Source organism: Rana temporaria, chromosome 5 (assembly GCF_905171775.1).
Source record: "Rana temporaria chromosome 5, aRanTem1.1, whole genome shotgun sequence".
Lineage (NCBI taxonomy): Eukaryota > Metazoa > Chordata > Amphibia > Anura > Ranidae > Rana > Rana temporaria.
The window spans coordinates 207,789,689-207,817,300 of NC_053493.1; the positions used below are offsets into that span (position 1 = coordinate 207,789,689).

Genomic DNA, 27,612 nt, shown 5'->3' on the forward strand with positions numbered 1-27,612 from the left:
ACAGAATTATTATTTTGTATTTTTTTTTTTTATTACTAGTAATGGTGGCGATCTGCGATTTTTTTTTTTTTTTTTTTTTTTTTTGGGACTGTGACATTATGGCGGACATTTTTGATACATTTTTGACACCATTCACATTTATACTGCGATCAGTGCTATAAATATGCACTAATTACTGTATAAATGTGACTGGCATTGAATGGGTTAACACTAGGGGGTGAGGAAGGGGTTAAATGTTCACCCTGAATAGTGTTCTAACTGTGGGGGAAGGGGACTGACTGGAGGAGGTGACCGATCTGTGTCCCTATGTACAAGGGACACAGATCGGTCTCCTCTCCAGAGACGGGACGTTGTCTCTGTGTGAGCCGGCAATGAGAGATGATCTCGTATGTTTACATTTAAGATCATCTCTCATTGGCCGCACAGATCGCATACCAAACGGCCACTCCGATTGGCCGTTCACGGCGATCTGTGATTGACTGTGTCCAAGGGACACGGCCAGCACAGAATTTCCCCGCTGTGCGCTCGGGGAACGAGGAAATGGGCAGACGTCAATTGACGTCCTGCTGGATTTTCAGGTCCGCGCTGAAGCTGTCATTCGGCTATAGCGCGGGCCTCAAGTAGTTAAAAAATAAAACCTTAGGCCCCTCTGAGGAGTTGCGTAGTAGGGTTAACCCGAGCCTGATTGGGAACTGAGAAACTAGTTCCCCATCTAATTCACTTTACTTTTAATTGACGGCACACTGCAGTGGGTGGATCTATAGCTGCTATGCAGTCCCATAGCGGTTTTCAAATCTGCCCACTGCTATCCTCTGTCAATTAAATGCAATGGGGAAATCGTTTGTTTCCTATCAGACTCCGCCCACGATTATGACCATGGAGACTGGTCTGCCTCTCTTGTGAACTTGTAATATCCCAGATATGAGCATTGTCATGTTTTGGTATTGACATCACCAGTATCTTGGTCCCTTTTGTTTACAGTTAGCATTTGGACAGGGGAATCCCCTGGTGGCAGAGATAGTGCCCTGTGCGGGTAGCTGTTATGTTAATGACCTCTTACAAGCACAGACATGCCTCGCTCTAAGTACTGGCTTACCTCTGTATGTCAGTTCAGAGCTGGTTATAATTAATGCCAGTTTCATACTGGTCCACAAGAAAACGTTGGTGGTCCCTAGGGGTTCTGCTGTAAATCAACATTGTGGCAGATGTATACCGCTCAATGTTGTTTTCAGTGTTGTTCTCAAAGCGCGCTGACAGTCAATACTGATACGTGATGCCTCCCTCTGTAGTTCAGAGAGTAGGCTCCTGTGATTTCAGAGGGAGGCACTGTGAGTAGTGCAGAGAGCAGAAGGGGAGGTAGGAGGAAACTTCTGATGGCAGTGCTGATCACAGAATGTGGGAGGGAGCACAGAGTTTGAACACATGGTTGGATAAGGAGGTGAGATCCAATGATGAGTCAGCAGCGTAATGCCTGGAGGGGGGGGGCAGAGAGCCAGAGCATTGTATGTACAAGGTAGGTAGGTAGGGTGCATGGCACCTAGGCGCACGGGGGGGGGGGGGGGGCACTGCAGGGCCTCCGACACCAGGATTGGCCAGCTGCCCAAAAATAACAGACCGCAGCCACAGAGTTCACAAGCCAGGGACACTGATTATTCTCCCCAGCAGCTGATTGGACACTTGCTCCTATTCAGAACATCCCTAAGCTGGAGCCCGCTACTAGACTTGCATTGTGAGTGGGGCGGGACTCGGGAGGAGGTGTGGCCGGCCTTGGAAAATATCACACCCAGCATGTCTTCGCTGGTGCACAACTCTCGGAGGGAAGTAAGTGTGCTGCAGCCTCGGATATCATACACCACATTACACTACAGGCATACACCCTGACATTAGGAAAGTCTCCGCTGTTGTAAGAACTGAGGGGATATACAGGGGTAAAGAAGATGGTAAAAAGGAAGGTGGGGATGAGGATGAAGGGTGATTATGAAAGATAGAGGCTTCTCCATGGATGAGGAGGATGATGGTGGTAAAAGGGGTGAAGATGGATCATGTAATAATAGAAATTTGAATTGGGAAAGAGCACATAGAGAATTCAAGGATAAGGATGATGGCTGGATTACAAAGCAGAGAGGAATGAGGATGATTCTGAAAAGGGATGAGGGTGATTTTAGAGAGAGGGGCTGGAGATGAGCATAGATGTGTAATAGGAATCCAGGGATGAGGATGTTTTGGTTACAGTGTGGAGAAGAATGAGGATGATGATTATAGAGTGTGAAGTTGGGGATGATGGAGTTTCATTGTGGAGAGGGATGATAATGGCTCTCTCAGCCCCCTCCCTCTCTCGCTCTCTTAGCCACCCCCCCTTCTCTCTCTCTCTCTCCCAGCCACCCTATCTGTCAACCACCCTCTCGCTCTCTCTGTGTCTGTCTCTCTCTCTCTCTCTCTCTCTCAGCCTGCCCTCTCTGTCCACCACCCTCTCTCACCCCCTTCCTCTCAGCCCCACTTCTCTCTCTAAGAAATTAGTTTGTCACCTCCCTGAAATTCATTTTGGAGGTTGGGATGTCTGAGCATGTAAAATTCATGTTAGTATGTCCATGCAGGCAGAACAGGCATCCTGGGAAACCCGGTTGGGCAGAACAATTGAGATGAAAGATTGGGAGAGGATCAACTGGTTGATCTTTAAAGGCTCACTGAGTGTGAGCATTCAGGAAAATGTATTTAAGATTAGGACGCGGTGGTATAGGACACCGGATGTTGTACACAAGTTTGCCCCATCAGTATCAGATAGGTGCTGGAGGTGTGGGCGGGCCTTGGGTACTTTCATCCATATTTGGTGGGAGTGTCCCCTGATTCAGCCATATTGGCAAAAGGTACATGACGTGACGACAGCAGTTTCTATGCTTCCCCTGGAGTTTTCACCAGCACAATACCTTCTTCATCTTTCGAAAATTGCCAAAAAGCGGTATCGCAACTCGGTAGCGATCTATATGGTCAATGCAGCCAGACTATGTGTTCCTGTCCACTGGAGAGCCACAACGCCTCCCACTACCAAGGAATGGATTGCACGCATTGACCGCATTGCAGCGATAGAGGAGCTGATAAGCACGGCACACAATAGAATTTCTAACTTCACTTCTATTTGGACTGAGTGGTTCGATTTCCGGAGCTCAGCGGAGTACCAGGACCTTACACAGAATACGGGCTGATTGAAATCCTGAAGGATACGTTCAATACTACCGGAATCATGAGGTTGCTATTAAGTGGAGCCTCCACTATAAAGTAGACGGCGGGGGTGGTGGGCCTCCCCACTTACTCCCTACAGTGTGCGTCTCCCCCCCCCTTTTTTTTCCCTGTGTTGAGTCCACCCCCCTCCCCTCCCCCCTTTTTTTTTTTGTGTTCTCTTCTCTCCTCTCCTCTCTCTCTTTTCTTCTCTCCTCTTCTCGTCTTCCCTCTCTCTGCCCTTTTACTCTTTCGTTCTTCTCATCTGCTCGTATACGGAGGTTGGACGTTGGGGTCGAATGGGATGACCCCGAGTCGACCCCCCCGCCCATCCCACTAATACCGAGAGGATCCACGGTTTGAATAGGGGACGTAGTACAAGTGGGTAAGGGTTTTGGGATGTCTGTTGTATTTAGGAGGACATAGAGGCCCTTTGCATAGCTACAAGTAGATGTATTGCCTCCAGATCGATTCACAATGCACCTTCCCCATGAATAAAATGTGGATGAGGTAACCTACACAGACAATGTCTTTGTTTATGATACTTGTCGCGCATGTTTAACTTGTACCTGTTCCCCCTCATGTGAACACTTTGCTGTGAATCCTCTTGTGAGGACATGTTATGTATGTTGAAGTTAAGGTTGTATTTGTAACATTGTCCATACCTTTTTGCTTCAATAAAATCTTTATGGAAAAAAAAAAAAATTCATGTTAGTGGTCCGTGGGATTCAAAATTGTACATTTTAGAGGTCCGAAACCACTGCCCTAGATTGTGTGTTGTGGCACGCTGCCATTCAAAACAGATTAGCTCCACAATTAGCTTTATTCATTGGGGTACAGTATGATAAAAGGCACAAATGTTTTAATGGGCTCTAAATATTTGCTTAGTGGTGCATGAATAAAAGCGTTACCATTTCAGGAAGATAATCTTCGTCTTTAGCAGTGTTACAGTTTAGTAGGTGGTCTTTATTTGCTTACACTGGAATTGTTGTACAACTTGTTTCGATTATTCTTTGCTGTGGATGTGTGAGCTACTGATTTCTGCTCTGTTATCAGCCATTTTATACCAAGTCTAAATTGATTTATATTTTTGATTCCTAGACAAGAAATCAGCTGGTGCTACACACAGCAATATCATTTATCCCAAATAAAAGTCTGTAAGGCCTTATGCACACATTCATATGTGTACAAAATATTTCCTAAACGCAAAACTTCTGAGTTTGGGAAATGCATTGTAAACTACTACCTGCGTTTACAAGAGTATGCCCATTTACAGCCATTCACTTTTGTGGCAGGCTGTAGGCAGCATTTCTTTCTGGGTGCAAGATAATGTCTGGATTTTTACACCTAGCATTGTTTATGCCTCTCACCGTCCATGTGCTAGAGGCCTAATCCTCCATTAGACCTAAGTGCTAGTATCCACATTTTAATATTTCAAATTTTATTGGCTTATTTTCACTTACCATTCATAGAACTACCTTGTGTGTGTGTGTGTGTGTGTGTGTGTATATAGTGAAAACGGTAACATCTATATACTGTGGATTCAATACTTTTAGCTAACATTTTGTAGAAAAAGCCAGCACATTCAATTCCATGTGGATTTTTTCATACATTTATTGATCTTTACGCTGCTCTGCTATTGCAGGAAAACACCAATCTTCCCGAAGGTGCTACTGTGCCTGCTCTGGGTTTGTCGAATAAAGCAGTCTTTCAAGGTAGGATTGATGTTTTGTTCTCGGGGGTGTGTGCATGTACTTAAGAAGCCAATCTTTTTATGACAATAAATGTCTGCATTGTAGGTTTTATTCTTTCCCCATATAGAGTTAATTTGAAGGACAGGAAGCAGTGGTGATAATTGGGAACAGTCACAATGATTGCGTTCATCCCCCTTGTGCATTGTTACAGCCATTATTTTTTTCTGTGCATATGTCATTAACATTATGAGCTTTGCCTGTGGATAACAATTTTGCATTCTGAATAATAATATTAGCAAAGCTATATAAATCAATTAAGGCACATTACTAATACTTTCCTCATCTGTTGGCACTGTTATTTATATCATTAAATCAGTTTTTATTAAAGCAGAGGCATTGGATAACCAAAACAAATGGCTTGCATTATAGAATTTTATTTGCTTTTTAACTGCAACAGCCCACATTTTTAAGTTTTATTCACATATTTTAGTTCCTTTGTAGACTTTGTGGCGGGTTTACACTTGTATGACACGACAGTCTTACTACTTTGGATCCGCCTTTGCCCTGCGACTTGAAGTCTGACATGCGTCCGACTTCAATGAACAGGGATCCAACTTTGATCCCGACAATACAAGGTACTGTATCTGGTATGAATCTTTAGGGGGAACTCCATGCCATATAAAAAAAAAAAAAAACGGCATAGGTTCCCCCCTCCAGGAGCATACTAGGCCCTTCGGACTGGCATGAATTTTAAGGGGCACTCTTTACAGAGCTGCTTAATAAATTACTTTAAAAATCCCTTGTAGTGTGTTTGGTTTTTTTTATTTACGCTTTTTTTCCCAGGTGAATGGGTAGGGTTACTCATACCATACTCATTCACGTAGGGTGGGGGGCCAGGATCTGGGGGCCCCCTGATTAAAGGGGGCTCCCAGATTCTGATAAGCCCACAGACCCCGACAACCAACAGCCAGGGTTTTCGGGAAGAGGCCCTTGTCCTCATCAACATGAGGACAAGGTGTTTTGGGGTGGGGGGCGCAGGGCTTGCTCGTCCCCACCCCTTTTCTGAATAGTCGGGCTGCGTGCTCGTATAAAGGGGTCTGATATGGACTTTGGGGGTATTCCCACGCCGTTTTTCGGCGTAGGGGGGTTCCCCTTAAAATCCATACCAGACTGAAAGGCCTTGTATACTCTTAGAGGGGGAACCCATGCCGTTTTTTTTTTTTTTTTATTTGTCATGGAGTTCCCCCTCAAGATCATCAGAGCACAAGTCGCATACCAAAGTGGGTTGAAGTAGGATCAAGGTCGGATCAAAGTAGTACCGGGAGCATTTTCAAAGTCGGACCAGTTAAGACCGCTCCCATAGGGAAACTTGATTTTCACACGTCATGCGACATGAGCTCCCAATGTCTGAGCGTTATGTCGTACCAGTGTGAACTCGGCCTGTAGGTAAGCATGGTGAGTACACATCAATAGTGTTTAGGATATATGAGTACATACAGTATTGCTTATATTGAACCGCTCCAGGCATGACAAAGCATTCAAATGCATGCCTGGACTGAACCTGGTAAAATCTTGTGATACTTTTACACCTTTTGGCCTTTATTTGTGAGACTTTACATGCTACTATCTAGGTGCTGCAGCAAAGACTTTTTATTTTATTTATATATTGGTAGTCTATAGTTCCACTTTATGGACTCGTTTAAGAATATTCATATTTTTTTCCTTTTTGGGTTATGCAATTCAGGTGGTAGATCCAGCCATTTCCTACCTTAACCACTTAAGCCCCGGACCATTTTGCTGGCCAAAGACCAGGCCACTTTTTGCGATTCCACACTGCGTCGCTTTAACTGACAATTGCGCGGTCATGTGACGTGGCTCCCAAACAAAATGTACATCCTTTTTTTTCCCCCACAAATGGAGCTTTCTTTTGGTGGTATTTGATCACCCTTGCAGTTTTTATTCTTTGCACTATAAACAAAAATAGAGCGACAATTTTGAACTTTGCCCTGGGGTGCTCTGCCATGCAGCCCACAACTGTGTCTATAGCACTTTGTCAAGCCATTGCTTTCTGTTCTAAGCATATGGTCTGAAACCTTAGCTCCAAAATTATGGATCCCTCTATCTTTATTCAGCCGGAACTTTGCATTCAGCATTACACTACTAACTGATAGGCTTGGCGGTTACAGATTTTTGGGATGAGCCTTTTTTCCTGTACACATACCCTGCATCCTTTGGCTTCAGTGCTTGTCACCTGAGCTCCCTTAAAAGAAACACCTTGAGCAGTTGCCTTTTAAATGCGAACATCTGTTTGGTTCCTTCTCGAATAAGTATATACAGTGCCTTTGCGAAAGTATTCGGGCCCCCTTGAACTTTACGACCTTTTGTCACATTTCAGGCTTCAAACATAAAGATATAAAACTGTAATTTTTTTTTGAAGAATCGACAACAAGTGGGACACAATCATGGAGTGGAACGAAATTTATTGGATATTTCAAACTTTTTTAACAAATAAACTGAAAAATTGGGTGTGCAAAATTATTCAGCCCCCTTAACCACTTAACCCCCGGACCATATTGCTGGTCAAAGACCAGAGTACTTTTTGCGATTCGGCACTGCACCGCTTAAACTGACGACAATTGTGCGGTCGTGCGACGTGGCTCCCAAACAAAATTGGCGTCCTTTTTCCCCACAAATAGAGCTTTCTTTTGGTGGTATTTGATCACCTCTGCGTTTTTTAGTTTTTGCTCTATAAACAAAAATAGAGCGCTAATTTTGAAAAAAATGAATATTTTTTTACTTTTTGCTGTAATAAATATCCCCCAAAAATATATAAAAAAAAATTTATTTTTTTCCTCAGTTTAGGCCGATACGTATTCTTCTACATATTTTTCGTTAAAAAAAAATCGCAATAAGCGTTTATTGATTGGTTTGAGCAAAAGTTATAGCGTTTACAAAATAGGGGGTATTTTTATGGCATTTTTATTAATATTTTTTTTTTACTAGTAATGGCGGACACTTCGGACACATTTTTGGGACCATTGGCATTTTTATAGCGATCAGTGCTATAAAAATGCATTGGATTACTATAAAAATGCCACTGGCAATGAAGGGGTTAACACTAGGGGGCGGGGAAGAACAGAAGATCAGCATTTCCCCCCCTGACAGGACCGGGAGCTGTGTGTTTACACACACAGCTCCCGGTCCCCGCTCTGTAACGAGCGATCGCGTGTGCCCGGCGGCGATCACGCCTGCTGGGCACGGGAGTATGGGGCGAGCAGGGGGCGCGCGCGCCCCTGGTAGCCTGCGAGAGAGCCGACGTAGTATGACGGGCTCTCGTGCAGGAGAGCCAACCTGCCGCCGTAAAATGACGGCGGCAGGTCAGCAAGCAGTTAAGTTAATACTTTGTAGCGCCACCTTTTGCTGCGATTACAGCTGCAAGTCGCTTGGGGTATGTCTCTCTCAGTTTTGAGACTGAAATTTTTGTCCATTCCTCCTTGCAAAACAGCTCGAGCTCAGTGAGGTTGGATGGAGAGCGTTTGTGAACAGCAGTTTTCAGTTCTTTCCACAGATTCTCTATTGGATTCAGGTCTGGACTTTGACTTGGCCATTCTAACACCTAGATATGTTTATTTGTGAACCATTCCATTGTAGATATTTATTTTTATGTTTTGGATCATTGTCTTGTTGGAAGACAAATCTCCGTCCCAGTCTCAGGTCTTTTGCAGACTCCATCGGGTTTTCTTCCAGAATGGTCCTGTATTTGGCTCCATCCATCTTACCATCAATTTTAACCATCTTCCCTGTGCCTGCTGCAGAAAAGCAGGCCCAAACCATTATGCTGCCACCACCATGTTTGACAGTGGGGATGGTGTGTTCAGGGTGATGAGCTGTGTTGCTTTTACGCCAAACATAACGTTTTGCATTGTTTCCAAAAAGTTTGATTTTGGTTTCATCATTTGGTTGGTAATTTTGAGCCTGGCTATAAAAACGCATCTCATTCAAAGTCCCAACTCTCCCCCCCTTTTTATACATTTACAGGGATGGAGGCCTGTGGTAGTGTCTATCATATGCCTTATCTAAAGTCCCACCCCTATCCCCCCTCCCCTTTTTGTCTACTGGTATTCTGGTCCCTGAAAATCTCAGATGCCTTTATCCAGGACCTGCAAGCTAGAGTTTCACACTCTCCTTCCTTCTTCATGTGCTCCCAATTTGTCTTGTTTTGGCTATTATCCATTCACAAAGGATGCACTTTGTGGAGTACTGAATGATCTCCTGTTTTAAAGCATCAGTTCTCCCCCATCTCTATTAGCCAACATCTAACAGACTGTATAGGTTCTGCATAGCTTTGGTTTGATCCTCAACCTCCTGAAGTCTTGCTGGGCCATCTCACAGATTGGAGTACCTGGGTCGGACGCTGGACACAAATTAATCCAGGGTCTTTCTACCTCAGGACAAATTTCTCTTCTTTATTACTCATGCTAGGGCTAAAAGCCCCTTTCAGAAAGATCTGGTATTGTGCTTAGAAATCTTACTTTGCCCTGTGTCAAACCACTAAACAAATATTAATCTTTGAAGTAAGGCGTTGCGTCTAAACTAGTGCATACAAACTCAACAATGTGAATACCCCTTTATGTGTGCTGTGAAAAACCCACAATATATTAAAAAAAAACTTTTCATATACCAATGCCAAACAAACTTCAAACAATTAAAAACAAAAACAAAACATTTTATTATCGATGTCTATAAAATCTACAGCATAATGCCCACCACCATTTCAACAAATATCTCCTGTGCAATTCATTACTGTTTTTTTTTAATGTGAAATAGTCCCATACACCATGCCTTGTGTTATCAGTGACAACTTATTCACTCCCAAATTAAAGTGGTCCATCACATAAGGTTAGGGGAACTACTCACCAGATTCATATGGCCGTAAAGACCTTTTCAGCCTTCAAACAAAACCAGCAAGGTAGATAATGGGAAATTCAGCATATAATATGCCCTCCTGTGCAGCTCCTCTCTCACATCCAATTAGAAATCACAAATTCCAAAAAGACAATGGTAGATCGATAGTGCAGCACGTTTATTAAAACACACTGGGCCAGATTCAGAAAAGAGATACGACGGCGTATCTCCTGATACGCCGTCATATCTGAGTGCGGTCGGTCGTATCTATGCGCCTGATTCAGAGAATCAGTTACGCATAGATATCCCTAAGATCCGACAGGTGTAAGTGTCTTATTTTCTGGCTGGCCGCTAGGTGGCGCTTCCATTTGTTTACGCGAGGAATATGCAAATTACTATTTATAACAAACGACCGCCCGGTGCTTTTTTTTTTTTACATCGTTTGCGTTCGGCTTTTTCCGGCGTAAAGTTACCCCTGCTATATGAGGGGTATGTGCGGCGTATCCTATGTTAAGTATGGCCGTCGTTCCCGCACCGAGTTTTGAAATTTTGATGTTGTTTGCGTAAGTCGTTAGCGAATACAGCTGGACGTAATTTACGTTCACGTTCAAAGCAATGACGTTTTGCGGCGGATTTTCGAGCATGCGCACTGGGATTTTTTCACGAACAGCGCATGCGCCGTTAAAAAAAACTTAAAATACGCGGGGTCAAAGCAAATTTAAATAAAACACGCCCCCAACATCCCCATTTGAATTAGGCTGGCTTACGCCGGCCCACATACGTTACGCCACTGTAACTTAGGGCGCAAGTTCTTTCTGAATACGGAACTTGCGCCCAAAGTTACAGCGGCGTAACGTATCTAAGATACGTTACGCCGGACGGAAAGATACTCCAATGTATCTGAATCTGGCCCACTAAATATAATCAAGCCAGTCTAATGCACTTACATAAATCTGTGTCCAGACCAGCACCAGCAGAAACACAGGCTATTTGTGTCATCTGAAGGACAATTCAGCTGCTCCAGGCTTTCAGCTAGGTGTTCAACAGTCTGACCATGGAAACATTCCAAGCAAATGTCTTTATTCTAGACAACAAAAGTATTTCCCTAAGAGCTCCAACAAAGCCTTTTGTTATAACTGAAAATACAGATTCTTTCCCTCACCTTAACCATGTTCCTATCCAGCCAAACAAGAACTTCTTTATCTTGGTGGATTACCATTCCAGCCCCAACAGTGGGGAAGTCCTTACTCCCCTACTACTGGGATGTCTTTTTACAACAGACTGGAGGGAGTATTATTTTTTTGGTAGTTCAAGGAACATGGTTAAGAAAGGAAACCAAACGCCCCATTAGCATCCTGGAGCTTAAAGCAGTCAAGGTTGTCCCTGCAGCACTGGAACCCCCTTCTGAAGGGAAACCCAATCCAGTTTCATTCAGACAATGCAGCCACAGTGGCATATATCGACAATCAACAGGGCTTAAGGATCCTTGCTGCCTTGAGGGAAGCAAATAGCATTATCTCTTGTACAGAAACTCGCTGCCCAGCAATTTCTGGGGTCCACATCCAATGAGTGGACATTTAGAAGATGGATTATCTCTGCCATCATAATTGGACCAAGAGGAATGATCTCTACATCCAGAAGTGTTAAGTTTGATATGCCAAGGATAGTATATAGGGATTCTAGATATGGACCTCCTAGCTTTCAGATTCAACAAGCAGCTACCTCTGTTATCAGAATCGGGAATCCTTTCTGCGCTGCACTAATCATTCCCACACTTGGTTCAGGCTAATTTTATGCCTTCCCTCCAGTACACATTTTGTCTTCCATGCTACACAAAATAGAGCAAGAGAGAAATGTGGTTATTCTGATTGCCCCAGATTAGCCCAGAAGTTCACCCGAGAGAAGCTCCTCAACGTGGTGGATGTGGGCGGGTCAGCAGCCCCGGTGCTGCTTGACCCGTCCGCAGCCTTTGACACAGTGGATCACTCCATCCTGCTAACCAGACTCGAGTCCACTTTCGGGCTGGGAGAGACTGCCCTCGCTTGGTTTCGTGTTTTTTTAACAGCCCGCACCCACCAAGTTAAGATGGGCCCTTTCCTATCCCCGATTACCATAGTGGAGAATGGGGTCCCACAGGGATCCGCCCTGTCCCCCATTCTCTTTAACGTTTATCTTAGGCCTTTACCCAACATTATTGCCAAATATGGACTCTGGTTCCATCTGTATGCGTACGACGTCCAGTTGATAGTTGATGATCTAACTTACCCTGACATGCCCTTAAGATTGGCCAATTGTCTGCGTGATATTTACCACTGGATGGCCATCAACAAATTGTGCCTTAATGGCAACAAAACAGAAGTCATGGTGGTTGGAAAAGTTGGACTTTCTTCAAAACTGGCCCACCGAGTTAGGCTTGACACCAAAACCGAAAGATAAGGTGAAGGTCCTGGGGGCTATCATGGATGAAAAACTAAGTATGATTCCCCAGGTCAGACAATCGGTTTAGAGAGCTACCCATTTTTTACGACTCATCCGCAAGACCAAACACCTCCTAACCCAGGATCAAAGGAAAGACTTAGTCCAGGTACTAATTATCTCTCGCCTAGACTTTTCAAACGGAGTCCTACTAGGCATTCCCATCAAATGGTTTAAGAAACTGCAGTTGGTGCAGAATCAAGCAGCCAGGCTCATTTACAATCTTCAAAAGCAAGATCACATCAGCCCTGTGCTTAAAGAACTCCACTGGCTCCCGGTTATAAAACGTGCTGATTTTAAAATCCTCTGCCTGATTTACAGTGGTTACCACCAGCTGGGTCCACAGTTCCTGTCAGACCTGACCCCACACTATACACCTAGACGCTGTCTCCGTTCAGCCGACAAAGCCCTAATCACTGGCAATACTGATAGGCTAATTTCCATAGGGGATAAACCGATTGGTTCTGCGGGGGCAAATCTCTGGAACCAAACCCTGCCTAAAATTCGTATCTCCCCAAGCCTATATACGTTTAGGAAAAAGCTCAAGACCTGGCTATTTTTCCAAGCATTCCAATCCTAGGTCAATCTTCCTCTGTTCATCCACTCGCTGCCTTCTAAATCTTTCTTTCCCTCTCCCTTCTCTCTTCTTCTCTTTTTCTCTATCTCCTCCTCTGCCCTGCAGCAGTTGCGTTTATTTATGCTACCCTCGCCAGAACATCCGGGCAATCTGTCAAACCACTTTGGCACCACCGACTGGTGGTATATGTGCGCTTCACAAACAAATAGTAATAAATAAATAAATAACCTGGTACACATACCCAGACTTCTAGGAGACAACCCTTGGCCCTTTCCCTACAGGCCAGGTCTGCTATCTCAAAGTCCTTTATTTCATTATATTACTCTAGTTTTAATGGCAGGGCTGTTGAAACCCAAGTCTTGAAGCATAGAGGGATTTCTGAGTCTGTGGTTTCTACCTTACTAAAAGCAAGAAAATTGGTTTCCAGGAAGATCTATTATACCTGGAAATCCTAATTTGCCCAGGCATTATTCTGTGGCTCGCATTCTGGCGACCCCTGAAAGTGCACCCTGCTTTAAAATCCACCATTGTAAGTCGGATAAGAAACTTGGTTGCAAGAAATTTTTCTCTTATAGGGGTTGTAAAGGCAGAATTTTTTTTTTTTTTTATCTTAATGCAGTCTATACCTTTAATATAAAAAGCCTTCTGTGTACAGCAGCTTCCCCAGCACCCCTTATAATTATCTGAGGTCCCTCTCTGTCCAGCGATGTTCATGAATGTCTCAGCCGTCTGAGATTCTCCTTCCTGATTGGCTGAGACACAGCACTTGCACCATTGGCTCCCACTGCTGTCAATCAAAGTCAGCCAGCCAATCAGGGGAGAGAGGGAGCTGTGACTTAGCTCGGGCAGGGGGGGGGGGGGCAGTAGCAGCAAAAAGGGACCCAAGAAAAGGAGGATCCAGGCAGCTCGGTGCAAATCCACTGCAACAGCATGCAAGTATAGAATGTTGTTATTTTTATAGGGAAAAAAAACGCTCTTCCTGCACTGTTACATGTCAACTCCACCAGATCAGTGGGAGTTTCCTGGGCTTTTTGAGATCAAGCCTCTGTAGCTCAACTGTGTAAGGCCATCTCCTGTTCATATTTTCTTAAAGTTTTTTTTTACCAGGAAGACATCTTCTGCAGATTCAGCTTATGGCCACAAGGTTTTCTCGGCAGCACTTTGAACGCGGGTCCTTTTGGCATCTGCTGTTGCCTGTTGACATAGTTATGTTTACCTAGTTTTTGCCCGCCCTTTGTATGCGTTGCTTGAGGACATCCCATAGTGTATGCATTTGTTGCCTGTGTCCTGTATGAGTAAGATACAAATTATTTTGTCTTGGCTGTAAAATTCCATATCTTGTAGTACAGGACACAGACCAACCTACATTTTTTACCTTTCCTTGGTTAATTCTGCATTGCTTGCTACAAATCTGAGGATGTGGAAGGTGTGTGGGGAAGGCTATGAGAAAGGCGCCCTGGGAAGCGTGTCCTCAAAAGTTTGCTGGTGTCTGATCACTTAAAGGTACATGCCTATAACCCATTGTTTATGAATATGTTGTCTGTGTACTGTACTCCAAGATATGGAATTTACAGGCAAGTCAAATTTTTCTTTTTCTTCTTTTTTTTTTTTCCCCAAATGAATGCAATAACCAAAGCTGAAATTTACACACACATGAATGAATCAAACGAGGTAAGTGCCTCATACCTTATCCCATGGCTGTGTCCGTGGCTTCAGTTAGAGGCAGCCTTTCTGAAATGAGATAACTGCTGTGCTTTCTCTAGAAAACAAATGGTACTCTGGGAATCCTTTCTTTGAATTGTAGTTTAATTTGTAGACCTGTAAATACAGTACATGCCATTTAAACTGACACACAATTATTAATTTCATTGATAATTGTAATACATGTTTTTTTTCCTTTTTCATAGGGGAATTAAGTGGACCTGCAGTTCAAGAAGACACGTTTAGTAGTGTTTCTGATCCGTATTCTCAGCCTTATTTTCAGCCCCTTGTCCTGACAGGTGAGCCAAGAAGCTTTTCCTTTTATTTTTAATAGATAATCGAGAGTGTTGGTATTTTTATATAAGATGTTACCAAACAATATTATATTTCACTCCAATGTTGCACACTTTCATTTCCGTTTTAATTATCTAATCTTTTATAAAACTTCTACTGATATTTATGGTAAGGTGTTGGAGTATCATTGCTCTTGAGAACCAGTCAAACATGTATGAAATTAAGTATTTGAATATTTTGGCTTACATTACTGTTAATTTACGGGTTTACTATTTAAGATGTATATGCATCTACCTTTACATTTACTAACTTTATATGAGTCTGACTGTTCAGCTCCAATGTCAGGGGTCACCTGAAGTGTGAGTGGGCCTCTCAATGACAAAGTGAAAAATCAAAGGGCCAAACAGTGATTTAAATTAAAAACAGAATCTCTTTAGCTGCACCCTGTGAATGCAGAATTAAAAGTACCAGTGTTTTAGTATCAGTACGTACTGATTGTAGTAGCTGTGTAAAAAGGAAACACCCCAGATGCCAGCTGATTTTTGGAATGGCATACACTTCAGATGCTTCCCTCAGTGCAGCTGCTCCTTTAATCATGCAGACAGTGCTCTAGCTCTTGCCTATCACACATGGGCAAAGATCTGCCCCCAGTAAGGGTTCTTTTACACAGGCTTTTCGAACAGATCCGCCTGTCAGTTTTTTCAGGTGGACCTGATTGGATCTTGCAGTCTCCCCTATGGAGTGGTGGATGTCAGCGGAAACCTGCCCCATCCAATCCGATACTGCCCGCAAAATGCAGACCGATGGTGGTCCTATTTTCCAGCTGTCTGCCGGATCGGATGAAAATGGACAGGCGGTCCGTTTCCACTCGATTTCCCCATAAAGGGGAACGGGACTGTGTCCGCTCTGCACAGTGAGCGGGCATGGACCTGTCATCCGCCTGCTCAGCGGGGCCTAAAAACAGCGCAGTGATCTAGTTAAACAATACGAGGAGATTATAAATCCAATACTTGGGCCTAGTTGTTGTTACCAGGGTAAATTGCTACATGCAGGGTGCAAGATATGTTGAATCCCGTACAGAAAAGCCTCATTGTTTTAATACCCTCTGTGTGGGAACAGGTATTTGTTGATCAGTCATGCAGATTAGATAACTAATTTACACAATTCCTAGTTACTAGTTTTGCATGTAAATCATTATACAGATGGTTTAATAAAGTGGATGTAAACCCAATCCATGAAATTTGAGCTGGGCACATATATCTGCAGAATTTTGTTATCTCTCTTCAAAGACCTATGTCCAGTAGCTCTCTCCTGACCCATTCCTCTGTTATCAGCCTGATAACTCCTGACAAATTCTCTGACACATCAGATAAAATCAGCCTAAAATTGGTCGCCGGAGTCTCTATGATCGTCGGAGGCTGGGCGCAATGTTATGACGGCGCCTCGGCTGGGAAGCCGTGATCTTATTATTATTATTTCAGGATTCCCAGCCTAGAGGTGAGATACATTTTTTTTAAAGTGTCAAGCTTAAAAGTAGAATTAACAAGAACTATTTTTTTTTTTTTTTTTTTTTTTAAAGTGCCCCTGTCCCTGTGTGCTCGCACGCAGTAGCGAACACATACTTAAGTCCCATCCACATATGAAAACTGTGTTCAAACCAAACATGTGAGGTGTCACCCCGAACGTTGGAGCAATATTTTTAGCCCTAGACCTCCTCTGTAACTCAAAACATATAACCAGTGAACATTTTTAAAGCATCGCCTGTGGGGATTTTTAAGTACAGAAGTTTTGGCGCCCGTCTCCAGGTGAACCATGGAGATTTTATATGCATGGCTTAGATGTCACCCCAAATAGTTGGGAGCCTATTAAGCAGGTGACCAAAGTAGACACAAATGTACAATAGTCTTCTTACTCAAATATAAACTCAAATCATAAAGGCTTCATACCAAGTGTAAGAGTCCATCCATCATAAAAGGACATGGCGAGTACCACAACTGAGTCAAATGGAAAAAAGACTGATGTCTGAACAGTTTCATTGGTGGCCCAGCCTCCTCTGACTGCTTAGCCCACAGTGCTATATGGCTGGATTCACACTTGTGCGGTGCGAATTCCAGCATTGTTATCTCTGCTAAAAGATAAGAGCGCTGTTCAGCAGATCATCTCCGTTTTAGCTGCGAATTTGGAGCCCTTGGAGAGGGGAGGGGGAAGTGTATTGAGGAGAATGAGAGAAATCCTGATGAGAAATGAACACATCTGCGAAACAGATGCGTGCCCATAGAAGATAATGGGCCTGAATTTGCACCTGAGCCGCACCGCAATGCCTAGAAAACGCACACGTTTTTTCGGCAGTGCAAATTTATCGCACATATGTGAACCGGGCCTGATTGAAATTAATGTATTTAGAAATGTTCTGCGAATTGGATGCAGTTTAAGCCGCATCCAATTCCCATGGTGTGAACCCGGCCTAAAACATCCCATAAAACTAGACCAGGTGTTAAAGATAATGCCTAAAGGCTCAGGGAATGCCAGAGGTGGCTCCAGATCCTTTCTTTCCTGTAAACCAAGATATTCCACTGTCTCGCCACATCCCAAAATGATTACGCCCCCAGATGGGGCAACAATAATGCATGCCCTTTTTAGAAGATCCCCCCCTTTTTATTTAAATAATGCATGCAATAAAAGATCTGTGCAAGGAGCAGAAAGAATAGCACTATATTTTACAGCGTGAAACTGTATGCTATGGCCAGTGCTTGATTAGTGCAAATTTCTCCTTTAGCAGGCTGATGATCCAACACATACATCTAAGCTATACAAAACCAATTTAGTGAAAGAACAAAAAGCCTGAGTAAAGTCTTCTGTCTTTATTACTGTGACAAATTAGAAATGTACTATGCGTTGCTGGATTGTTTGCATTGTAAGTCTTTTTATTTGTAGAACCTCCAACTGAAGATCATTTGTTGCAGAACACACTGTGGCCTGAAGTTCAAAAATTGTAAGTTCTCTTACTGTCTTACTTCAGCCTTTACACACTTGCAACATTTCCCTGCATATTTGTTACTAACTTTTTCCCTCCTAAATGTATTTGTTTTGCGACAACCAGTTTACTTATTAAAGTGTAGTTCCACCCATTTTTCGTTTATTAAAATTCAGCAGCTACAAAAAGTGTAGCTGCTGACTTTTAATAAACAGACACTCGCCTGCCCCACGGTTCAGCGATGCGGGCGCCCGGAGCCTCACTCCTCTTCCCCTCCTCTCTGGCGGTGCCGTCATAGCAACTGTGGACACCCGGCTGTGACAGCTTATGGCTTTGCAGCCGGGTACGCACTGCGTATGTACGAGTCGTGCTGCGCTCTGCTATTGGCCAGTCAATCTTCTGCGACCTGTGACGTGTCCCAGAAGATTGCTCACAGGTAGGGGCCACATAGGGTGAGAGGAGAGGGTTCACTAAGGTAAAGGAAGCTATTTAGGAAAACATTTTTTACCTTTACAACCCCTTTAATAAGGTGTCTTTCATTTAACCCTTATTAATTTGGAATATATATTGATCTCACAAATTGCACCTTCAAATTTTTTATTTTGCCCTAATCAAAGTTTCTTTAATACAAGTTTCTAAAAAACAAGCTAATCTAGTGTATGTCATCATGGATGTTTTGTTTATGGCTAAATTGATTCTACAGCTAGACAATATAGGCCTTTACCTAATAACATACAGTAGCTTATGAAAGGGTGTCCGCAGGGATACACGCAATTGTCTCACGGAGAGGAAGAATGGGGAAATGCTGATGTAAACCAGCATTTCTCCATTCTTCCTAGGGACAGGACACTGATCACAGCCCCCTGTAATCTGGAGCATGAGTAAGCATCGGTTATCGATGTGAAACGCGTCAGCTCCGTTACCCCACTGCTTGCGTTTTTTTTTTTTTTTTTTTTGCTGTTGTAGTTTTCGTTTTACTGGAGTAAAAGGCACCATTTTTTACACTTTATTGGAGTGCGGCTGTCCATCTCCTCCCTCTTATTTATAATCTGGAGCAGTGATCAGTGTTGTGTCACACACAGCCAATCCCCCCTCCAGTTATAAGCACTCCCTAGGACACGCTTAACCCCTTCAACGCCCCCTAGTGGTTAACCTCTTCACTGCCTGTGTAATTTTTACAGTAATCGGTGCATTTTTATAGCACTGATCACTGTATCAATGACAATGGTCCCAAAATGGCGTCACAAGTGTCCGAAAAATCGCTGATCACCGGCATTACAAATAAAAAAAAAATTGTTAATAAAAATGCCATAAAACTATCCCCTATTTTGTAGACGCTATAACCTTTGCTCAAACCAATCAATAAGAATGTGATTTTTTTTTTCTTCTAAATTGTCGCTCTATTTTTGTTTATAGCGCAAAAAATAAAAAACTGCAGAGGTGATCAAATACCACCAAAAGAAAGCTCTATTTGTGGGAAAAAAAGGGCGTCCACTTTGTTTGGGAGCCACGTCGCATGACTGTGCAATTGTGAGTTAACCACTTAACCATATTGCTGGTCAAAGACCAGGCCACTTTTTGCGATTCGGCACTGCGTCGCTTTAACTGACAATTGCGTGGTCGTGCGACGTGGCTCCCAAACAGAATTGGCGTCCCTTTTTTCCCTACAAATAGAGCTTTCGTTTGGTGTTCACCTTTTGGAACATGTTACATGTTCCACCCATATGAGAGATTTGGACTTATTCTGTAGGTGTGACTGGGCGGGATTGAATGCTAATTAGGATGTATTCAATTTCACCCAATATCAGAGTCTTAAGGACTACAAAGGGTGTTACAGACTCTAGCTGATGCAAGAAGTGGCTGTGGAAGGGACAGAGTCTATCAGCAGGATTTTTACCACAACTAAACCCAGAATATCAAGGGATATGCATACAACGGAGCAACTTGGTACAGGGGTATGATCTATGCTGAGATTGATCATTCCATTTAGTTCTAGTGAAAAGAAAGTTGGAATTCAGCTTTAATGACTTGTATCTGTACCACGTACAGTTTTGGGATGATGAATAACCGTTTCATCAGTAGCAAAGACATTTTAAAAGTTTAATTTTCTGTTGCACAGAACGATTGGTAACATTTCTTTAAAAAAAAAAAAAAACTGTTGGTGTACAGTGAATATTTGTATTGTAAATTCAACTTTAGCAGTTCAAAACTAAAATCTTTGGAAAAACATGGCAGGCATACTTAGAATTCTGATTGTCATGACAGTTTACAAGTAAATATCTGATTCATGCTTGAACCCCTTATGTAATGTAGAATGCCTGTTCTTTGCAGTACAAGAGTTAGTTGTAACCCTTAGTCGACAGGAAGAAGAATAAATAATTATCCAACATCCGTGAGCCTCAGAAATTGCATGTAGCTCTAGTGACACTCACACTGCGCAGCGTAGAAAGATTTTGTCAAAGACCTTTGGCAAGTAGTTTTAGCTGTTAGAGAAGAAGTGTTGTGGTTATTTAACCACTTGCCGACCAGCTCCTGTACATATACGGCGGCAGGTTGGCTCTGAATGAATGAATGAAAACTTATATAGCGCAGCACATGCAAACTTAATCGCCTCTGGGCGCTTGTTGTTCCTGTCTCCTTTGGTATCAAAAGAGATGAGTCTTGATCTTTCTCCTGAACGTCAAGTGGTTCTCCTCCAACCGAATGCTGGTTGGTAAAGCGTTCCATGGTCTAGGCCCTTGGACCGCGAATCTCCTTTCTCCTTTGGACTTGTATCTGTCTCTCCTGTGCAAATTGCTGTATATGTACGGCCGCACCTTTAAGAGCCATAGCAGGTGCGCCCCCCCCCCCCTGGTGTTAACCTCCCTTCCCTGCCAGTGACATTTACACAGTAATCGGTGCATTTTTAAAGCACTGATCGCTGTATAAATGTCAATGGTCTCAAAAATATGTCAAAAGTGTCTGTTCTGTTCGCCGCAATGTCTCAGTCCCGCTAAAAATCTCAGATCACGGTTGTTACTAGTAAAAAAAAAGAAAAAATGCCATAAATCTATCCCCTATTTTGTAGATGCTATAACCAATCAATATACGCTTATTGCGATTTTTTTTTTACCAATAATATGTAGAATACATATTGGCCCAAGCAGATGAAGAATTTTTTTTGGGGGGGGGGGGGTATTTATTTTAGCAGAAAGTAAAAAATATTTTGTTTTTTTTTTAATTTTAAAAATTTTTGTTTACAGTGCAAAAAATAAAAACTGCAGAGCTGAGCCAATACCACCAAAAGAAAGCACTTTTGTGGGGAAAACAAAAACATTGATTTTGTTTGGGTACAACTGAAGTGGTTAAGGCTGTCTCTTGCAAAGCTGACCATACACAAAGGGATACCAAATGTTGTTGGAGATGTGAGCAAGTGGGGCACTGTACCCTAAGCCCCAGTTCACACCAGTACAATGTGACCATTCCAAACGCATGACAAGTCGCACCGAATTGTCGGCAATGGACCATTACAAATTGCCATGAATCATGTTGCCTTTTAAAAAAGGTTCCTGCACTACTTTTTGCCGATTTCATTGCAACGTGCATAGATTTCTGTTGTATGAAGTCGCAAGCGGCAATGAAATCGACAGTGCAAATCGCACTGATGTTCCGCTTTGAAATGGTACTAAAGTAGCACAATTTCAAAGCCGCATTGGTGTAAACATGAGGCTCAATGCCTTTATCCAATGTTTCCTGTGGCTCATGAGCAGGCTGCAGGAGGGGGCAATGCTAGCCCTGGGAACACTGCTGACCAAGGTACATGCCATGGTACTAATCACGACTTAATAAAAAAGGACATGAGGTGCTGATGGTCATAAATGCCATAACTTTTTTTTTTTTTTTAACCAAAAAAAAAACACATGCTGGATTGTTTGTATACTTGGCGGCCATTTTCTTGTAGCCGCACTGGCATGTACTTTGGTCAGCAGTGTTCCCAGGGCTAGCATTGCCCCCCCCTTTTTTTTTTTTTTTTTTTTTTTTTTCAAAAAAAAAAAAATGCCATAACTTTTGTGCTTTTTTTTTTTTCTAATTGGCAAAGCCTAAAGTAAATGTTTTTTAATCTTTTATTTATTTATTTACCTCCACTCTTTAATTTTTAGGTATGGGCATGGATATGAAATCTTCTCTCTGGCTTGCAACAGTGCTGGAACAATTGTTGCCTCTGCTTGTAAGGTAATGGTGGCAGCGTTGGGGGAATTTTTTTTATAGATGGTTAACCCCCTCTGGTATACAAACTCTGTATGGTGCAGCTAGAATATCTGTATTGAAAATTAAGTATTTTTCATCATGTTTTTAGCGTATATGTTTGGCAAAAAAAAAAACCTTGCTGTATCTTTGTGTCAGGTTTGTTATTGGTTGACCCAATTTGCCATTTTCTTCCCCCCTGTTTAGGCTTCCAAAAGAGAACACGCAGCAATTATTTTGTGGAGTACCACAAGCTGGAAACAGATCCAGAGCTTGTCGTTTCACAACCTGACTGTTACTCAGATGGCATTTTCTCCTGATGACAAATTCCTATTAGCAGTTTCCAGAGATAGAAACTGGTCCCTGTGGAGGAAGCAGGAGGGAATTCCAATGCTGTCAGGTGAGTAGCAGATGTGTGCTTGTATGCTCTCTGTTAATTGGATGTCTAGCCAGAAAAATAAGGTTTAAATTTCAGATGTACACATATTTATTGACTGTGTTGTCTTTTGACAGTTACATAAATATATCTTTTTTTTCATTTAGAGAACTCCTAAGGTGTGATTTTATTTAAATGGTCTTAACCATGAACAAAAAAAACATTTTTTAAAAGGCTAATTTTTAATTCCTATGTTTGAGATGTTCACGAAAGCTGATAATCTGTTAGGTGGGTTCTGTATTATGATAGAAAACATGTGGGCATCATTTTTTATAAAGTGTTAGAAGTTGGAGAAATGAGGAAGAGAATCTGATATATATTTAACAGAGAGTGTTTTGTCTTCCAGGTCATATTTTTTGCCATGTTTCTTAAGAACAGTCCTTGCTCTCTGGGTCGTATTTGCAGTACTGTAGAGACCTTTTGTTCATTTTGGTGTAACTCAAATCTAGATAACATTTAGAAATGAAAGTATTTTAAAATGGGTAAAGCTGGGAATAACATGGCAGCCCATTCACATAAAAGCAAGCTAAGAATCTAATCTGTGGCAAATTCTGTCAGTGGTGCATTCCAATGTTGGTGCGTTAGGGTGTCATTCACCAACACGCCCACTGATGTGAATGGGTCCTTACAGGTGGTTAATCATTCTCTGCAATTACAAACACTTGCACCTGTAGTAAATATTTGGTGAATGTTACATTCATTGCTTTAGCAATATGCCCTTAGATGATCTAAGCATCCATTGCTTGTATGTGGACCAGAATGCAGGGACAGACAAAAACCTTCATGCTCTTTTGTAGCCCCTGAAAAAGGCAAGGGTGATCTAAAAAAATGGAACACTATCGGTCACTGCTTCCTCTGGGAGCTTTTAACTGGGGTAAGACAAAAAATGTCTGAAGCAACTTTGTGGTGGTGTTAAAAATGCTAAATGACCTAGTCTCTAAATACCAACCTAATCGTTCTCAAGACCTCCTACTCTCTAGCTCTCTCATCACCTGCTCCCATGCTCATCTCCAGGACTTTTCCAGAGCCTCTCCAAGCCTATGGAACTCCTTACCCCAATCTATCCGCCTATCTCCTTCTCTATTAGCTTTTAAACTTAGCCTGTAAATGGATAGAATGTGGTTTTAAAGACCACATTCAATGAATAGTGATTAATGGTCCCAACTCTTGATGGTCTAATGTTAGTAGTGGTGTATCCCAAGGGTCATTGTTGGGATCCCCCTCTTTTTAACCTATTTCTAAATCATATTACATTTGGATTAAAAGTGCCATTTTAGTGTTTGCAGATGACACCAAGCTATATAGTGGAAAATGATATCTCCAACTTACAAGCAGACCTCAATGTTTGGACAGATTTGTGGCAGCTGAAGCTTAAAGACCAAGTTCACCTTTTCTTCTTTTTTTTTTTTTTTTTTATTCCAGCTCCCCTATGCACCAATATAGCATTCATGTTCTTTTTTTGCAAAAAATATCAAAGCTTTCCATAAAATCTACAGACACTTACCCCTTACTGTCCTACATCGATGAATCCAAACGTATCTATTGCTTCTTCTGACTTGCGTCCTTACAGACTTTAGGTTATGACACAGGAAGGAGTTGACCAGCTGCCTTCATTAGCACACACCCTGCATGATCCACCCTCCGATTCCCAGGTGCACAATTTTTAAATGAAATGCAATCAATCAGTGATCACCCTTCTCACTAAATACACAATCATATTGCATGGTGTATGGCCATCTTTATACAAGTACATAGGAGGGAGTGGACAAACACTGAGCGGTCAAGCCCCTTTCACATCTCTGCATAGCGGTATCTCGCATTCCCACACACTTTTTTTTTTGGGGGGGGGGGGGGGGGGTTTGCATTTTTGGAACATTTTCAGTCATCACACATAGGGCAGCTCATCCACCTGAATGGGCTGCCCTACACACAGCAATTGCCCCAAAGAATGCACAATCTCCTTTTTAGATTTGCCAAATGTATATAATGGGAGGAAATCCCTATCTAGCCAATCACTCAATAACCAAACAGGCAGGACCTTGCACTACATAATTGATGGCAGATCTAAAGGAGATTGTACAATCAGATTGTATAGTGTATGGCCACCTTTATAAAACTAAAATTACTAGTTTTACTTTCAGTGCCATTAATTGGTAACAGCACACCAAACACAGAAGCAATCACACATTTTGGCATGTGAAAAAATGGATGGCAAATGCTGCAAAATGGGGGTGGAGTACAACTAAACGAGTCAATAATCGTGAAGTTTCTGGGTTTTCTGGTAGATCAGACTTATTTGCATGCAAGGACAAGCTTCCGTTTCTAAAGCAAGCAAGATACTTTCTTGTATTGTGTCAGTTACACAGTGCCGTATTGCAAACAATTACCTGGTCATGAATGGGGGTAAATCTTTCAGAAGTCAAGTGGTTAAAAGGTCTCTCTAGATCAGTGGTTCTCAAACTGCGGGTCGGGACCCCCTTGGGGGCCAAATGAGGATTTGCCAGGGGGTCACCAAATCCTGGGCTGTTCCTGGAGCCCGCAGCCACCCATTCAGTTCACGGCATGGCTGGGGGGGGGCAGTGACAAGATGTCAGCTGACGTGAGGAATGTGAAGTGGGAGAGGCTGGAGGAGACCCTATCTCCTGATTTCAGCATAGGTGTCACTTCTGCGAGACACCACAAAGTCTGAGACACCGTGAATGCGGAGTAACCCTACCTGTGATTATAGTTGCCATTAAAAGTCCCCACTACAGTTCTCAGATCAGCAGATGACCTTGATTAAGAGCACCTAAGTTCACTGATCAGAACTCCCCCCAGCACTGCCACTGATCCCAACTCCCCACCAGCATTGCCATTGATCCTATTTACCCCACCCCCCACCAAGAAATATGAGAAGGAATAAAAATAGAGACTACATGGAAGGAAGAGGGGAAGGAACAAAGAAAAGGGGAGCAAAAGACTGCTAGAGAGGCATGGGGGGAAAAGGGAAAGAAAGGAGAACAAAGAGAAAGAGGGGTACATCCCTAAATGTACCATAAGTGGTTTTAATACTGTATAAGTGAAAGGGACTCAAGGAGTGCTAAATGTCCATGGGTTAGGGGCACAAATTACTTACCTTGGATGCTGACAACCCACGCTACGAAAATAATTTTACCGTTAGGGGTCCCCGCAACCTGGGAAATTTTATCAAGGGGTCACGGCACTAGAAAGGTTGAGAACCACTGCTCTAGATCAACTGTGGGTAAAGGGTTCTGTTCATTAGGGTTTTTTATTATTGAATTAATGGATTTGTCTTTTTTCTTTTCTTTTTTTTAACCTGGTTAAACTGTTACAATGTTACATGCTCTGCTTAGTGCTCTAGTAACCCCAAAGCCCAGGTGATCTCATATGCAAAAGTGGCTTTAGGAACTGAAGTTGCCCCCTCTTGCCTTTTATTTGGCCTATGAGACCGATTATCAAATTTGCGGACTAATAGGAAGGTAGTAGTTTGTATGAAAGGAGATATTTCTCTTTCGTTCATGGACAGACACAGCCTTAATCTTGACATAGTGGGTATTAGCCTTCCTTTAGGAGTGACTAGGCAGAAACTTATAGAAAGGGTTAAACTTATCATACAGGGAAATTTGGAACTTTGAGTGAGGTTCAAGACAGCGTGGGGGTTTGTTAAAAGGAAACATGTTTATTGGTATAAAACAGTGTGGTATAGTGTCTGCCATGATGAGGCTGGACATAAAATAACAGCTATAATACACAATGAAGGCACATCTTAGTAACAACTTGGAAACTCATGGCACATGGCATCACATGTGAAACATGGACATCAAGGGTACATAAGGTAAACCATCAACAATGCATAACAGTAGGGGAATAAATGAACAGCTCCCATAGAACACATGAACACACACAATAGAATCCTTATAGAGTTGCATCGTACAGTTGGGAAGACATGGGGAAGGGGATTGGTAGCTCGTAGTTGCTTGTGAATCAGTAAGTGGATCCATAATCTGATATGGGAGTGCGTTGGCATCCATTGTTGTATGAACACTCATCAGGGGCGGATGCTCCCACATCTAGAGAGATTAAGATGTGTATGAGATGGTAATAACACTAAGAATAAAGGAAAGGCATCAGGTCAGTCCTAACTTGCGTGTCCAAAGTGCTTAATGTGCGTGATGGAAATGGTTGGGGTGTTGGACAGGGACGGCAAGAGGGTGTCATTTCCGGAAGCTGAGGAGATCAAGCCACGTGCAGCTGAGGCGCAGGCATGGACTGTCACAAAGGACAGATGGCAAAAAGATGACTGGATTCTCCTCTTAAAAGGTGGTAGGATAAGGGGGAACCGCCATGGAGTCTGTAAAAAAATCACCTTTTTGCCATCTTGCCATCTGTCCTTTGTGACAGTCCATGCCTGCGCCTCAGCTGCACGTGGCTTGATCTCCTCCGCTTCCGGGACTGACACCCTCTTGCCGACCCTGTCTAACACCCCAACCATTTCCATCACGCACATCAAGCACTTTGGACACGTAAGTTAGGACTGACCTGATGCCTTTCCTTTATGCTTAGTGTTATTACCATCTCATGCACATCTTAATCTCTAGATGTGAGAGCATCCGCCCCTGATGAGTGTTCATACACGAAACGCGTCGGGAAACAATGGATGCCAACGCACTCCCATATCAGATTATGGATGACCCTATTTTGGAAAGTAGACATCCCAAGCTATTTGCTGAGAGGCATGTTGAGTCAATGGAATATTTTATATTTTGCCACAAGTTTCAGAAAAATAACAAAAAATATGTATTTTATTTAATTTTTTTCATAAAAATTTCACTAAATGATACATTGCTTAAACATGCCATGGGCATATGTGAAATTAGACCTCAAAATACATTCTGCTGCTGCTTCTGAGTACGGGGATACCACATGTGAGACTTTTTGGGGGCCTAGGATTGCTAAGGGCGTAAAATTGTGATTTTACTCCTCACTACCTATCACAGTTTCAGAGGCCCTGAAATGTCAAGATAGCACGAAACCCCCCAAAATGACCCTAAGGTATTTGCTAAGAGGCATGGTGAGTATTTTGCAGCTCTCATTTGGTTTTTGAAAATTAAGAAAACCC

The 27,612-nt window shown here is 42.6% G+C and overlaps 1 protein-coding gene across 1 annotated transcript in view; it reads left to right on the forward strand.

The window, feature by feature from the left end:
- ELP2 (elongator acetyltransferase complex subunit 2) overlaps positions 1-27,612 on the forward strand; it is a 171,806-nt gene that overhangs the window by 122,991 nt on the left and 21,203 nt on the right. The window contains exons 14-18 of the mRNA XM_040353517.1: positions 4,859-4,928; positions 14,772-14,864; positions 17,794-17,851; positions 21,973-22,045; positions 22,265-22,457. Coding sequence (XP_040209451.1) covers positions 4,859-4,928; positions 14,772-14,864; positions 17,794-17,851; positions 21,973-22,045; positions 22,265-22,457 — 487 coding nt within the window. The remainder of the gene's footprint in view (positions 1-4,858; positions 4,929-14,771; positions 14,865-17,793; positions 17,852-21,972; positions 22,046-22,264; positions 22,458-27,612) is intronic.